Genomic DNA, 16,766 nt, shown 5'->3' with positions numbered 1-16,766 from the left:
AACTAAAGAACAACAAGTAAAAAAACCTGAAGAAAAAAAGAAGAAGAAACAAAGAAAATAGTAGAAAAACAAAGAAAAGGAAAAACCCCAGTGAAAACCAATAGACAAATTAAGAAAACTGGTGATAAACAATAAAACTAAGAAATACAAAAGCCGGAAGAAAAACATGAAAAAAATAGAAAAAATAGAAAGAAAAAAAACTAAAAACAAAGTGTACTAGTGAACCAAATGCATCAAACATAGTGAGCGCACCGTGCGAGCGAGTGAATGGGCCGGCTCATTACTGTAGCATGTAGAAAATAGCTTCCGCATGACGACAGATACCGCTCGCTATAAGCGAGATATAGTTCTCGCATAATCATTGACATGTGGATACCGTCCATCATATTTCGTTTATAGATTAATTCATATTGTACTTGTCTGTGAGTTTTTTTTTACAATATTCAGCCATTATTTGTTACTCCCTCCGTCCCATAATATAAGAACGTTTTTGACACTATACGTTTTTGGCACTATTATAGTGTCAAAAACGTTCTTATATTATGGGACAGAGGGAGTAGAAGATATTTTATACATGTGGTTACCTGTTGTAAGAGACATGCATTTTAATTAAAAAAACACCATGGGTTTTGTCGTCTTGTGATTTCTAACCTCTGAAAAATAAAGGTCGTCTCCCGGTTTCATTTCAGAAGAAGTTCACAACTGCATGTACAAACTACAAAGGATTGTTTTAGCCTAGCCACAATAGATTTGCAAGTGTGTCGGTGCACTTAGAGCATCTATAGCCGGTCTTCCAAAACTCCTGGTATATGCCTGGGTGAACAGTCCGATCACTAACCGGTTACAAAATTCTGACTCGGACGGGCTCTTCATATCACCCCATATGCTCAGGCTAACCGGCACCCATATCCATCCCAAATGTTGGGTGAATATGGGGCCCATGTGCGTCTATCACGTCGGATCCGGACACGCTGCCCCATCCTGACCCCACATATATTCATGTACATCCAGATCCCAGACCAAAGCCTAGCCACTCCACTCCGCCCCTAAGCTCCCTTCCAGCGATTTCCGGCCTTCTCCGGCACGACGGACAGCGGATTCGACTCCGACGACCACTCCCGTTTCGTTGACCGGGGCATCGTGCCACGCCGGAAGGAGGAGGCTATGGCCGTCTGCATGGCTCTCCGCCGCTCCTGAGAGGAGTGCGTTCGACCGGGGTCAGACTCGATCCGACGAGAATCTTTTGCGTTGACAAAGTGGTGCTCGGTCACCAAATCTAGAGGCTCGACTTCCATCTATAGCCCGATCTCCTGTGCAGAGTCGTATGAGTGTTAAGGGACCTATGCGCCCGCCGTGCAAAGCAGGGGGGCGTAGGAGGCCGAAGCCCTCCACACTACCGACATGGCTAAGGTGGAGGCGGCGAATGCGGCGTTGCGCAATGCCTTGGACGAGAGGAAACCGTATGTGGCCACATCCTCCAGAAGCGGCTAAGGAGGAACACGTGAGCCCTCAGCCGAGAGCAAAACTGGGTGATCCGTGCCATGGCTGGACTACACCCCAAAGAGGAGAAGGAGGACCGTGACGGGTCGGACAACTCCGAAGATGAGCATATCCGACTTGATCCATTTTGCGTCTTCGAGTGCCATTTCCATGACAAAAACGCCAAGGACGTGGGCAAGGGCAAGGGCAGCCGTCGATGATTTTTATCCATAGCTTACTATGTATGTACAAATGCCAATTGTTGGTAGTCCAATGGCATGTATTGATTTAGTTGCCGGACGGTCTGTATGGAATCGTAGAGATGGTTTACTATGCATGTGGTCGTATGGATTTGCAGTTTGATAAATGAGGTACAACTTTGAGGTGTGAGCGATCACTGCCTGCGGACATGAGAGGGAGGATTAGCTATATGCGGCTAACAGATGCTCTTATCCGAGTTAAATTCGGCTCTTGGCCGCCGGCCATATTTTTAGCATCGATGGGTAAGTCCAAACACATGGATCGGACGGCCTTCCGGGCGAGCCAGGCGAGGAATCATTTGCATTTTCTGACTCGTTTCATGTAGTAACAAACATCACAGCACAGCTTAGATGTCATCATGAAAAAAACATCGCAGTATATAATAGCCTGATCGATGGCTGGATCCCTGCAACTTTACTAGCGAGAAACACTCTTAGTGAACAATTAGCTAGCTACGATGGAGGTGGAGGCAGCGAGTGGCAGCGCCGGCGAGATCCGGTGGTCGAAGCTGGGAACGTCGCTTCCCGTCGCGAACGTCCAGGCTCTGGTGGCGTCCGCCGGCGAGCTGACGGCCGACCAGATCGAACGGTATGTCCAGCCGGACATCGACGCGCACGCCGTTCTCCCCGAGCACTCCGGCGAGGTTCCGGTGATCGATCTCAGCAACCTCTTGAGCCCCGAGTCCGTCGAGGCAGAGGTCGCGAAGCTCAGGTTTGCCTGCGCCGAGTGGGGCTTCTTTCAGGTGCGTCACTACTGTAAATTGCTTATCATTTCCATGCAAAAAACCGGCACGTACGCAACTTTAGGCCATATTGGCCAACCAGTTCTTTATGTCTTCACTTTCTAGGCAAAAATATCGTCTAATTGCATGTTAAACATGTTGTTGTTGAAGCACCAACACAAGCACAACAAATACTACAAAAGACTTTTGTTCCGGAAGACCCGTACATTTCTTTCGTTTCAAATTGCCTAAAAGATGAGCATGGTTAGAGAGGCCATTGCCTTCCGGTCTCGTTAATAAGCCAACCCACCACTCCTTGGTGGATTGCAACAAGTGCCGGTTCAAAGTATCGATATATTCCAATTATGGCCATCCTTTCATCATGCCCCAAAGCCTGAGTGTGAAGTGGCCACACATGAAGAAGAGGTGGTCCGCCAATTCTTGAGTTTGCTTACATGGAGGGCAAAGGCCACAAATTGGCCGGTCGCGCTTGGCCAGCCTATCCGCGGTCCAAATCCAATTTTGGGCGGCCAACCAAGCAAAAAACTTGATTTTAGGCGGGGCCCAAACTTCCAAGACAACATGCTCCATGGGAGAACGGACGGTGCCAAGGAATTGAGCATTGTAAGCGGATTCCGCCGAGTAGACTCCTTTGTAGTGTGCATCCAAGTACTATCATCCTCGACCTCTTCAAGAAGAATGAAGTCACAAAGTGGCCCCAAGCACAACAAATTTCTGAAAAGTGGTCAAGAGAGAAGCTTGATGAAATTTGGATCTTGGCAACCCACGCCTCATCCTTCAAGGCCTCCTGAACTTTCCACATTTTCCTTGCAGACGCCTCATAAATGAGGGGCGCTGTGTCCTTTAGTTTGCTATTATTCATTCAAGGGGAGTCCCAAAAGGGCGCCCACTTTGGGTGGTAGCGGGCGCAAAGAAGTTGGATGCAATTATGACACGAGAGTAACGACTTTTGTACTCATGGGTGTGTTGTGACACAGACATGTAAATGTTATTCTCTCCTTAATAAATCGGAGAGGCAAATCTTATTTCATGGGTCCATAATATACTACGAAAAACAAACAAAATTTGTTTTGCTCAGCCGTTGGTTGACTTGGTCTGTTAGCCTCTATTACTTGAGATTATGGACCTTATGTTCCTTAAATACAAAAAAAACTTTGTTCCTAACCACAATATAGAGCCGTATGACTAATAATAATACACATAGTTGAATGAACACGAAAGAATCAGAAACTTTTACCAAAAGTATAAGTAAATAAAAAATATTCTCCAAGACAAAGAAAAACATATATCTTGAACACTAATTTCAAATTAGCACAAAAAATAAAGTTATGTCAAAAAATAGAAAACCATGGAAATATTTACAAAAACAATAATTCATAAGTTTTAAAAACAGTAACTCATATGTATTCCCCAAGTAATAGAATTCCTAGGAAACTCAAAAATAGTGTGGTAACAATAATGGAAACTCGGAAGAATGTAGATACTTCAATATTCTTCATAAAATAGTCATGAGATTTCTCAAATCAATTTGGTATTTTTACAAATTAATTATTTTTATTTTTCTATATTTTATTATTTTTGACTTAATATTTTTAATATTCTCAGTAACTTTTCTAGAATATTTCCACTTTAAAATATTTGTAACTTACTTTAGTTCTAAAACTTATAGATTTATTCATATTTACAATTATATGACTTTTTTCCCTTGAATTTTTTTCTTAGTATTTTTATTATTGATTTTTCAATTTTTTCCCACTTATTTACAACTCGGCTCCACATGGGGAAATCATCACAACTTCATTTCTCATATTGCTTTGATCATTGTTAGGGACTAGATTAGCCAGGTTTAAAAAGTTTAAGGCCTGGGATATCTCATACTGGAATTCAAGGACAAAATTTTGAATTGGCCTAGAGATTATAAAAAACTCTAATAATTACTAGATTCGATCATTCCATCGCTCAAAAGTATGTTTGATTAAGCATGACCATTTGTGCAACATTTGAAATTTGTAGGTTGTAAATCATGGAATACCAGATGAGGTCATCACAGGTATCAAGCATGATATTCAGAAGTTCTTTCAACTCCCGTTAGAAGTTAAGAATGCCTATGCTCAGCGCCCAGGGGATCTTCAAGGTTATGGCCAAGCGTTTGTTGTCTCTGATGATCAAAAGCTAGACTGGTCTGACCTGCTTGCCCTCTTCGCCCAACCAACCCAAGGCCGTGATATGAGTTATTGGCCAAGTCAGCCCCATACTTTCAGGTCAGACTGTGTGCATGCTTGAAATTTGTAGATGGATAAGAAATGGCAGGAAAATGTTCCTTCTGTTCAAAGCATCATATTAAGAAAAAAATGTTAATTTGGCCCGAAACTCAGGTTGAATCCATATTAGATTAAAAAAACTTATAGGATTATCTTGGTTACACATAATCTTTTGTTAAAATGGATGGAATTTTGAACTAAGGGCATTCTTTTTCACTGCTATAGTGTGCCATGTTTTGGTGTGTGACATTTGAAGCATGATTTTGACAATTCTGGATTTTCTTATGCATATGAACTACTCTGTGTGTTTGTTTCACGCAAAAATGTTTATTAGCTAATAATATATACTCTTAGGTAAACGAGGAGGGGTACCAAACATTTATGTTGGCCTTATTGTATTATTCGTTTTTAATGTTATGCTACCCTTTGATTATTCAACACCAATACAAACTAAACTTAGTGGTGATTAAGATTTTATTTATTTGATTCAAGGCACCCTTTATTATTCATACGCAAATTGTTTTACTCCTAACTAGGCTAGGGACTCAAAGTAAACTACTATGATCCTTTTATGTTTACACATGTGTATATAATGACACCAACCTCACCCGAGACCCTAATAATTTGTTACCTTTATTGCTGAGTTCTACCAAGCCCTGGTCAATTTGGTGAATTCAACAAAATGTTCTTTACAAAGCTTATATATTGAAAATTTACTAAAATCCAGAAAACAAACAAAGGGAACTAATGGACATTGAGTTTTTTTGACAAAATAAATTGATTTTACATTTTACAGGGTAATATTTTCATCATAAATATCTAGCAGCTAAGTTTTTATATGGTTCAAGGTACTGCCCAACAAAGGGCTAGACCAGGGATCATACAAGCAACAAAAAAATTGGGCTTGTTATTTGTATTTGATACTAACACAAGCTAGGTCCGGTCATACAAAGGTCCTGGTATTTCAGTATGTACCAATACCTAGCATTAACATACAAACACTCTTATGGTTATGATCCCAGGAATTCTATTGAAGATTACTCAATGGAGCTGATGAAACTCGCTCAAACCATTAATGTCTTCATTGCCAAAACACTAGATGTTGCTCCTGAACTACTGGCAGACAAACATGTGGCACAATTTCTTAGGATGAGCTACTACCCTCCATGCACGTCAATGCCAAAAAAGGTTCTAGGTTTCTCACCGCATTCTGATGGATCTTTTATGACTATTCTGCTTGAAATTAATTCAGTTCAAGGCTTACAAATTAGAAGATCTGGTGCATGGATTCCTGTGAAGCCACGTCCTGATGCACTACTGGTGAATGTGGGTGACCTTCTTGAGGTATGCTTCATAAGGCATGTTAAGTTAGTCAACTAATAATCAATTCAAGGCTTACAAATAGAAGATCTGGTGCATGGATTTCTCTAAAAGTAATTGTCATATAAGACAGGAAAAATGTTTTTTTGCGATCCATACCTGTGCTTGGGTGAAGATAAATCCTCAATTTCATAACTTTGCTCTTCCCACTTAATTACAAACTCCAAGACGCACGCACGTGGGTGCACATGCGCACACACAGACACAACACCAAATGAAAGGGCTTATGTCCGATGTGTCATCATGTGTTACAATTTTCTGCTACCGGAAATGGTGAAAGTACTTCTCAATTTATTGAAGATCACATCACTTACCACATTGTATGGTGGTTCAAAAAATAACCATAACTTCGGGTTAGCGTTAGCGCTATTTCTAAATATTCTTGAGACTTTGAAGGGACAAAAAACTAGAAGGCCCACCTAATCAAACAAGTGAGGCGTCGAGCTACCTTTTGTAGCCCTCGCCCTGCATCTAGCCAACTCTGCTAAGAAACTTCATTCATGGTTGAAGAAAACACTAATTGCAATTTCTCCTTGGACAAGCCACTTGGTTACTATTGTTCCTATTCTCTGTTTGCCAGCGGGATCAAGTTACGATAAACAAAAAAATTGGAAATGTTCAACAGTTTACCAATTATGTTCTTTCAGTTCCTTCCAAGAAATCTTGATCGAATAAAGCGAAAAAAGTAAGGCCCTACAAGCAAAGGCACCTTTTTCTAGAGATCAGGGTTGGATTATTGAGAAAGCAATAGTTGAATGGTGTCTACGAAAGTTTTTCTTGTACAATGTTGTGTGTAATTTTCACACTACTTCCTACTTTATATGAATAATGGACTATTTTTTCAAGGATATAGATGAGAAGTTTGATATTTGTTTAAATTAATTTTTATATTATTATAGATTTTGTCGAACGGGAAGTACAAGAGCATTGAGCATCGGGTCACCATAAATGCCCACAAGGAGCGACTATCTATTTCAGCATTTCACGTCCCAACCTATGGTGGAATAATTTCACCAATTTTGGGAACTATAGAAGAGAAGATGTTATACAAGGCAGTGGGAGTAGAAGAGTATGCAAGACTTTATTTCGCAAATAAACTAGAAGGAAAGAAAGCCCTGGATTATGCTAAGTTATCTGGAATATAAGGATACCCTACTGAACTTTGTCGTTCTACATAAAACTCTTAAACTACTATTTGATATGTCATTGTAATAGATATTTATTTCTCATCAGGACCAATCAACAAGATGTTTGTCACTTCATTTGAATATATGCATTTACTTTTGTATATATATGCTGAAATTCTTCTACTGCTATAGTTGTGTGGTATTTGAAAGACAGAAATAGGTTTATCGCAAACCATTGTTCCAAGCCATCCAAGCAAGAAGGGTGGCGCCAAGGGGAAGAAGAGAATAATAGACTGAGAATACAACCGTCCTATTAGCCACCCAACCAATTGTTGGTACTTATTTTGTCTAACTGAGACTACTGCCATCTCATTATGTTCACACTAGGATCATGTAGATTTGATAGGCTTTGACCTGTCCGGCGCACTTCTATTGTCTGCCCGTAGTATAAAACATTCTAAACATTTCCGCAATGATCAAGTTGAAGAAACACCAATGCATATTTTTTGGGACTGCAAATTTTCTCAAGATTGTTAGATGACACTGATGCCGAGCAAAAGAAGAGGAATTCCAGCCTTTGATGAGAACGCCCCAAGAAGGTTTCATGGATATAAATGTTCTAGGATGTTGGGATATTTGGACTGTTCGAAATGGAAAAATTGTTACAAATGAAGTTCCAAGTGTCGTAACCTGGAGATACTTACTTAAACAAGACTTGATACTTTTGTGCCATAGATTAAAGGCTAAGAACTTGAAATGACAAGATTGGCTGAACACCCATCTGTGATGTTCGTGTTTGTTTAAGAGTTACATGCTTTGTCTTTACACTAGGAAACATGTTCGTGCATTGCACGGGAGTAAAAAGAATCACCCCTCATGCACACACTCGATAGCATCAACAAATCAATTCTACTATGCCACACAACAGACAACATGACAAGTGGTGTTGTATAAAAACGTAAAGGTGGGATGCTTTTTTTGTGTACTCAAAGTGTTTCCAAAACGCTTTATGGGCATAATTTCAAACAATATGGAATTCAACATTAAGCTACTTGTTTACATAAAGCTTGTATCAGCAGTTTAGTGCAATTCATCGTATATGAATTGGTTGTTGTGCACTGCACGAACTAGAGAGGATGATTGTGTACATATTGTAATCTTTAGCATATGGTACCTGGTAGAAATCAACATCCCATGTGGTCCGAATAATATCTTCTGTGAGAGCATCAAACTATCATATCTACTCAATTTAAATGGTGTAAGAAACATGTATAATAGGCATTTCCAAAATACCCCATATAAAGAAGGTATTAGTTAAGGTTGCAGCCGAAACATAATTTTAGCAATTATTTACATGAAAGATAATAGCATATATATAATCTACAGATTTTTCTGAGTGATTTCTGTATATAACATGTTAGATTTAGAGTTAGAGTTCGAAAGATATGAATATTTTGAATAACATTTGATTCTATAAAAAAAGAGAAATGTTAAACAAAGTTGCTGGGCTGAAATTCCAATATTGTGTAGTCTATCCGCTAAGAATTCAGAGGGAAAGGGCCCATCTGCTAAGAATTCAGAGAAAAAAGGGAGAAAAAGAAAAAGGGGAGAAGCTGGGGAGCCGACGGGCATTGTTTAGCACCGGTACGTCCAAATGCAAGGATCAGAGGACCTTCTGGCCAAGCCGGCCAAGCCATTAGTCGCATCTTTTTCTAAAATCGCAATTTATCTAACATTGCAGTTCTGTTGGATCGAGCCCGTCAGAAAAAGATTAGCAAGCAGCAACCCTAATTAACTGCATAGTAGCTAGCCTGTGAATCGCCTGATCAATCACGTAGTGAGCTGACTGGCTGAATGGAGGTGGAGGCGCTGAATGGCAGCCCGAGCGACAGCAGGTGGTCTAAACTCATGGTGTCCGCTGCCGGCGATCTGACGGCTGACATGATCGAACGGTAGTACGGTACAACTTTAGCCGGACATTGATGCCGATGCAATCCGACGATGTTTCCGTGATCGCCCGACCTCGGCAAGCTCACAAAGTCCGAAGCTTAGATTTGCCTGCGGGGACTGAGGTTTCTTTCAGCTAGTGTCACTGAACTCGCCAGATGTTGTATGTTGTTTTACCCATAGTTTTAAATAGCCGGCTAATAGCCTTTTCAACAGTGCCGCTAAATGATCGCATTCACAAATATCCCGCTATAGCTCCGCTATAGTGAATTTAAAGGTCCACCGCTATTTTTCATAGCCCGTTATTTAAAACATTAGTTTTACCACGTGGTTCTGAAACTATTCTTTTCAATCAGCCAACCACACGGCGGGCCATTCAAGAGAACTATGGACATGGTTGCTGTTTCCATACCCATTGTTGTACTCCAATAAACAACTACCAAATTTTCTGATTTATGTCTATAAGTGGATGGGACCTCAGGTCTTAGATGTTAGGTTTGGCTACGATGTCTGTTTGGTATTAGGCCCAGGCTATCTGCGCCCCTTCATCAACTGGATAGGTGTAGACAGTTTGTTGCTTAGACGGCGGCTTTAGTCTTAAAGGGTGCTTGAATACGTTTTAGTCTCATGACTAAAAGTAGTGAGACTAAAACTTGCTAGCCTCACCCATGCTTGGATCCAAATACTAAAGAGACTAAAATCAAGTTAATAAGCATTTATTATCCTCCAAACCCTCCAATCCAGAACTCGCATGTGTTAAAGAGAGGAGTTAAATGAGGAGAGAGAGGACTAATCCACATATTAGTAGGGGTACCCTGACTAAAACATTTTAGTTTCAAGACTAGTTTTAGTCCCTCTTTAGTTAGAGGTGCTTGGAACTTTAGCCTCTTAAAGAGACTATTTTTAGTCAGACTAAAATAAGTCCCTTGGATCCAAGCACCCTCTTACTATTGTATTACTTTGTAAAGTCTTGTGAGAATAATTAATAAAGTGATCGTATGCATCGCCCAGATGCAGAGGCCGGAGTCATCCTCCTTTTCTTAAAAAAATAGCCTTTTCAACAGTGCCGCTAAATGGTCACATTTACAAATATCCCGCTACAGCCTGCCATAGCCCGTTATAGCTCCGCTATAGCAAATTTAAAGGCCTGCCACTATTTTTCATAGTCCGCTATTTAAAACATTAGTTTTACCACGTGGTTCCGAAACTATTCTTTTCAATCAGCCAACCGCGCCATTCAAGAGAACTATGGCACATGGTTGCTGTTTCCATACCCATTGTTGTACTCCAATAAACAACTACCAAATTTTCTGATTTATGTCTATACGTGGTACAGAAAAGATGCCCAACTCGGAAAAACAAAGTAGATATTGTCATCAACATACACATGGTTCATTGACTTTTCTATTTATGATTTAATAGAGCTAGTCTTTTTTTTTGGCTTAATTCACTGAAGTTTGCAGATCAACCCTATATTGAGAAAATTATTCAAATTCATCAAAACAGAGAAAAGAAAAAAATCATCGTAATATATCTACAATAAGCATTTCAGCAATTGGTTTTTTAAAGGTAGATAGTATGTGTAACTGCACCTAACGTTAACAAGAACATTATTTCTTCTTTGATCCCAGGAGTTCCATTGAAGAATACTCTTCTAAATTGATGAAACTCGCTCATTCGGTTGCCAACTTCATAGCAAAAACACTAGATGTTGATCCTGAATTGCTGGCGGACAAAAATGTGGTCCAATTTGTTGGGATGAACTACTACCCTCCATGCACGTTGACACCCGAAAAGGTTTTAGGCTTCTCACCACATTCTGATGGGTCTTTCCTAACCATCCTACTAGAGGTCAATTCTGTTCAAGGCCTACAAATTAGGAGACATGGTGTATGGATCCCGGTGAATCCACGTCCCTATGCATTGTTGGTGAATGCGGGTGACCTTCTTGAGGTAAGATCTTTTTTAAGTCAAGTTTGAACATATAGCATCTCAAGCCTAAGTTGTACTCCCTTCGTTCCTAAATATTTGTCTTTTTAAAGATTTTAAATGGACTACCACATATAGATGCATGTAGATATATTTTAGAGTGTAGATTTACTCATTTTGCTCCGTATATAGTCACTTCTTCAAATCTCTAGAAAGACAAATATTTGAAAATGGAGGGAGTATAAAATAGGAAAACGAACATTTCTACAATTCTTATTCGTGCTCAGGTCAAGAGAAGTGCTCTCCAACAAAATTGTAACGATTCTGCAATTATGACATCAAAATGTGTACATCATTAGCTCTTTCCACCTTTATATGAACATGCTGTTGTAATTTAATTAAGTCATTTTTTATAGATTATTACAAACGGGAAGTACAAGAGCATTGAGCATAGGGTCACAATAAATGCCCATAATGAACGCTTATCGATATCAGCGTTTCATGTCCCAAAGTATGATAGAATAGTTTCACCACTTTTGGGAGTTACAGATGAGAAGGTGCTATACAAGATAACAAAAGTGGAAGAGTATTCAAGACTTTATTTGTCAAAGAAACTAGACGGGAAGAGGGCACTAGATCATGTGAAGCTATCACAGACATAAGACTTTGCTAGCGCCACTCTGGCCTAGCTTGCAGAACTGGCAGGCGTGACGGTCGGAAGATCCGCTACAAAGATGACATTTAGAACACACTTCATGTTTGGGTGAAAACACTTGTTCTGGCCTTTGCCGGTCGGGCTCAGCAACGGCAAACTTGCATCACTATCTTGTTGAAGACGGTGTCTTCACGACGACGATGGCGTCAGAACATTCATCCTTTTCTAAAGGCGTTGTTGTAATGGTTCTGTCGTAGTTTGTTTTGTTATGTTCTTCGTTTGTTGGTGACTTTGGCCTCATTGTCTTGCATCAACTTTAATAAGATGATTGTGTGCATCATTCCTTTTGCGAACCAAAAAAACTACGTTCTTAAATTAGGTTTTGGCGCTTCAGCATCCGGAGCTATTAGTGTGATGTTTGTTACTTCAGCCGAATCTCTGCATGACTGCTCTCTCTCTCTCTCTCTCTCTCTCTCTCTCTCTCTCTCTCTCTCTCTCTCTCTCTCTCTCTCTCTCTCTCTCTCTCTCTCTCTGAAAGATGGGTCATCCCCAGCCTCTGCATTAGTTTGTTTTCAGTTCGTGATGGATGCATTCACTTTGTGATGGGAGTACATATGCTGAAATTCTTGTATACCATGCCCTACAAATGCCATTCTGCGAGCTATATGGCTTGAGGAATCTCAAAACTCGTAGTGTATACTACATTTCTGAACCTGTGCACGCGCACTTGTACACTTCTGGACCCATGATTCATGTGGGCTTAGTGTTTGTTGACGTGACATTGAAGAACACTCGAGATAAGCATGAAGCGAACGAAATGAAATTAAGATGCCGGTCGAGATGCTGAGCTGCGTCGCTGTTTGTTTGGCTTATCCCATGTTCCAATTTGACACCTCACGATTGGGTCCCGTTGCTAGCCTGTCCAGACTTAGGTAGTCCAAGACCTACCGGCCGGTCCAGCGCCTAGCTGGACTAAAACTTTTACATGCAGTGAGTGACCGGCAGAGATGCAAGTGTAATGTTTCACTTATATGTACAGTGGTTGAGTTAACTTCATGTTGTAACTTCATGTGGAGTACCCTGATAGATGAAACTACAAGCTAGTCTTGCTGGCCATCTTGCAGACGAGGTTTAGACTTGCGTTGTGATGTTGATTTCAGTTATGCCCGCCCTATGGTGCTCTTCTGCCGTCGATTTCTCTCGGAACCACAGATCCTTGGAAAACAGCATACAATCTCATCTATCTCCATCGATTATTTCGATATAAAAAGAATTTCAACATAGCATCAAACGAATACGAGTACTCCCGACCTCCGCATATAACGAACTTAAATTACTTACGTGGCATTCCTCAGAAAATAAATAGGACTGCTTACGTGACGCGCAAAGCTGGAAACGCTAGCGAGCGACTGCCTCTATCATCTTGTTTGGTGGGCCGAGTATCTTAATCTTGGGTTTTGGGTCTGCGATGCAGAATTGCAGATGACCTCGACGTCCACTCAGCTCTCGAAGTTTCCTCCAGAAAAAGAAAGGCCAGCGGCCTGCATGCGTACTTCAGGGAACCGCCCGCGGTTTTTCCAGCGCAAAGAACTGATGGGGACTTGTTCCGCTGTCCGTGCAATCGAGGTGACACCGCGGATCATGGCCTGATTTGTTTTCGCTCTCCTCTCGCCCGGCTAGATAGATGGACATGGTTTTTTTTTTTTTGAGACACAGATAGATGGACATGGTGGACAAGTTCCTTCGAGAGCACTCAGACTGTCCATGGCCCAATAATGGACATGATGAACACTCATTGCACCCATGATTATCTCGCTTTCAAGAACAATATGTGTTTATCCTCTTGTCTGCTGACGAATTCGTTTGATTATCTCGCTTTCAACAACAATTTATGTTGACCCGCAAAAAAAAAAGAACAATTTATGTTTATCCTCTTGTATGCTGACAAATTCGTTTGATTTTTAGACGTGTGTTTTGCACACGGAGTGTTTGGTTTTCCGCGTGGAACATTTGGAGAAATTGGAGCGATGCTACCAGATGTCGTTTTTCTGTGTGGTTGATGCACATGACGTGAGCGTCAAGTGCATGCATTAACTAAATTGTACTAGTGTTCTTGAGCAAAACTAAATTGTATAGTGGGTAGTAAAATATATAGCAGTAAAATGAAAATTGGCGCCTGATGCATGTGCGCCACAGTTTCTTTTTAGGGAATGTGCGCCACAGTCAGCCCATGTACATCCGCCGCGTATACGCGGGCCTTCTGGCCGCTGGATTTTTTATTTTATTTCGTTTGAGGATTGCTGCATTTCTTTTCAATCGAAAAAAAACACATATAGGACACTGTCCGCCGGGCCCGGTGTACGCACACGTAGCCAGCCAGCCAGGCCGCGTGGCAGGTGTGGTGGAGCCTTCATACAACTCGAAGCAGCACGGGACAAGTAGTAGTACAGGACACTGTCCACCGGGCCCGGCTCGGCTGTCAGGCAGGCAGGGCCTGCAACCCCAACGGGAAGTTGCAGTTGCACGACGACGACGAAATCTGTACGCTCCGTCTGCTGCCGCCGTTCATGCTTCCCTCCCGCCAAAGAAAGCCTCGGCGGCTCAGCAGCTGGCGGCGAAATTTCTCGAACAGCCTGGGCGGGACGGACGGAGGGCCCATCCTCCGCCATCTCCCTCCGCAACGATCCAAAACGGCCGGCCTTGGATGCGCGCCGGACGACGGATCACGCTCCGGCCTCCAGCAGTAGCCGTTGCTCCCGCCGCTGGGCCCGCCGCGGCGGTTGCAAAGGCGGCAGAAAGGACGAGCGCGCCAGCCCGACTCACCCGCCATGTCTGCCGCCGCACCTCCCTCTCCCTGGCAGCCTGTACTTATCCGACCTCCGCCGTGCACGCCTCCCCTTCCTCCCAGCGTTTACGCAGGAACCTGCGCGCCAAAGTTGGACAAAAGTTTTCACCGGGGAGCAGCGGCCTTGGATCTGACCGAGCTCCGGCGTGCTTTACACACGCTTTTTACTTGCGTGCGCCACCGGACCACGGTCCACGGCAGCGGGGCACATGCGCTGCCGTTCGTACCGCCGTGCTGCATGCAGCAGGCGCGGGCGCGGGCGTGGGCGGGTCCAGCCCAGCGGCGCTCAGGCCAACTCCATTGTGCGACCCCGAACGGACTTCCGTTTTGTTCTATTTTTGTCCTGGGATGCGGTGACCATGCGCCCAGCGCGCTGCCGCATCCTTTTGCCTCATCCTGTCCGTCAGGGCCAAGAAATGCCCAAATTTACATTAAAACTAGTTTCGAACCCAAATTTTTGTCTGAAAATTAAAATAGTTTTACAACCCAATTGAAATTATCTTTAATAAAATAGTTTTACAACCAAATCGAAATTGTCTTGACAGAACATAAAATGGACAAACAAATCTATTGGTTGCCAATGTGATCCCACACGTGCTCAACCAAGTCATTTTGAAGATTCACATGAGTGTGCCAATCACGCATCTCACGATGAAATTAGACAAACTGTTCAAATGTGGCCGGGTCTTGGTGCAGGGGCTCAATATTTTCACCTTGATAATCAAATCCTTGGTCGAAGATACTCTCATCACGCTCGTCCTCGACGATCATGTTGTGCATGATCACACAAGCAGTCATCACCTCCCAAAGCTTCCCTTCATCCCATGACAGTGTAGGGTTACGAACGATACCCCACCGGGATTGAAGCACACCAAAAGCACGTTCCACATCCTTTCTAACACTCTCTTGCATTTGGGCAAATCTCTTTCTCTTCTCACCTTGGGGTTTCGAGATTGTCTTCACAAAAGTTGACCACTGAGGATATATACCATCTGCTAGACAGTATCCCTTGTTGTAATGGTGGCCGTTGATCTCAAAGTTGACAGGTGGGGAGTGGCCGTCCGCAAGCCTCGCGAAGACTGGAGAACGCTGCAGCACGTTGATATCATTGTGAGAACATGCCATGCCGAAGAAAGAATGCCATATCCAAAGATCTTGTGATGCCACCGTTTCTAATATGACAGTGCACCCGTTAACATGCCCCTTGTACTGGCCCTGCCAAGCAAATGGACAGTTCTTCCACTCCCAGTGCATACAATCTATGCTGCCAAGCATATCTGGAAAGCCTCTAGCTGCGTTGGTCGCCAACAGTCTCTCTGTATCAGCGGCAGTTGACTGCCTCAAGTACTCTGGGCCAAAGACCTCGATCACAGCCTGGCAAAACTTGTACATTGACATCAGACATGTTGTCTCACTCATACGCACATACTCATCCACCAAATCGTCTGGAATTCCATATGCAAGCATGCGGATGACCGCGGTGCATTTCTGGTAGGAGGAGAATCCAAGCTTGCCAAGGGCATCCGTCTTGCACTCGAAGTATGGGTCATGAGCAACCACTCCCTCTCGGATACGATTGAACACATGCCTTGCCATACGAAAACGGCGACGAAATTTATCCGGCCTGAAGAGCGGGGTGTTGGCAAAGTAATCTGCATAGAGCAGGGCGTGGCCTGTCTCCCTGTTGCGGTTCAGGTTGGGAGCACGGCCAGGGAGTGACCCCCTATACCGAGGAAGCTGCCGTTGAATATGGTCGTGAATGACCAGTGCGGCCACCACAAGATCGTCATCATCCGACGACGAATCGTCCGATGAATAAAGGAAGTGATGGAAGAAAAACTCGTCTCCACTGTCCATACCTTTGTTGGCAAAAGGTCGAACACCTTGCGGTCGTGGTGGCGAAGAGGCCGCGATGATCACCTCGACGCAGCAGGGTGGTTGCCGGCCGGCTACAGGCCGCTCTGGAGCTCTCATCGGAATCTGCCTCGGCCGCCGTGGTACGTCGCCGGCAGTCGTGTCCCCTCTGCCACCGGCAAGGACGGCGACGGCCAAACCTCTTCCGATCGACGACCAAAACTACGGTGGAAGCGCGGGCGTGGTGGCGGCCATGTCGAGACGTGGTTTGGTATGGACGGCGGGG

General features: G+C 43.1%; 2 protein-coding genes across 2 annotated transcripts; both read left to right on the top strand.

The window, feature by feature from the left end:
• The first annotated feature begins 2,197 nt into the window (after positions 1 to 2,197).
• On the top strand, positions 2,198 to 7,268 carry LOC123184499 (2-oxoglutarate-dependent dioxygenase 11). The gene is made up of 4 exons (XM_044596599.1): positions 2,198 to 2,482; positions 4,496 to 4,743; positions 5,766 to 6,087; positions 7,023 to 7,268. The coding sequence occupies exons 1-4, from the start codon at positions 2,198 to 2,200 to the stop codon at positions 7,266 to 7,268; spliced, it is 1,101 nt and encodes a 366-aa protein (XP_044452534.1).
• Positions 7,269 to 9,104: 1,836 nt separating this feature from the next.
• Positions 9,105 to 11,788, top strand: LOC123191437 (protein SRG1-like). Its single transcript, XM_044604175.1, has 3 exons — positions 9,105 to 9,202; positions 10,829 to 11,150; positions 11,543 to 11,788. The coding sequence occupies exons 1-3, from the start codon at positions 9,105 to 9,107 to the stop codon at positions 11,786 to 11,788; spliced, it is 666 nt and encodes a 221-aa protein (XP_044460110.1).
• The last annotated feature ends 4,978 nt before the right edge of the window (positions 11,789 to 16,766 follow it).

The sequence above is a fragment of the Triticum aestivum genome, chromosome 2A, assembly GCF_018294505.1.
Source record: "Triticum aestivum cultivar Chinese Spring chromosome 2A, IWGSC CS RefSeq v2.1, whole genome shotgun sequence".
In the NCBI taxonomy this organism is placed as follows: Eukaryota; Viridiplantae; Streptophyta; class Magnoliopsida; order Poales; family Poaceae; genus Triticum; species Triticum aestivum.
This window is presented reverse-complemented; position numbering and strand designations above follow the sequence as displayed.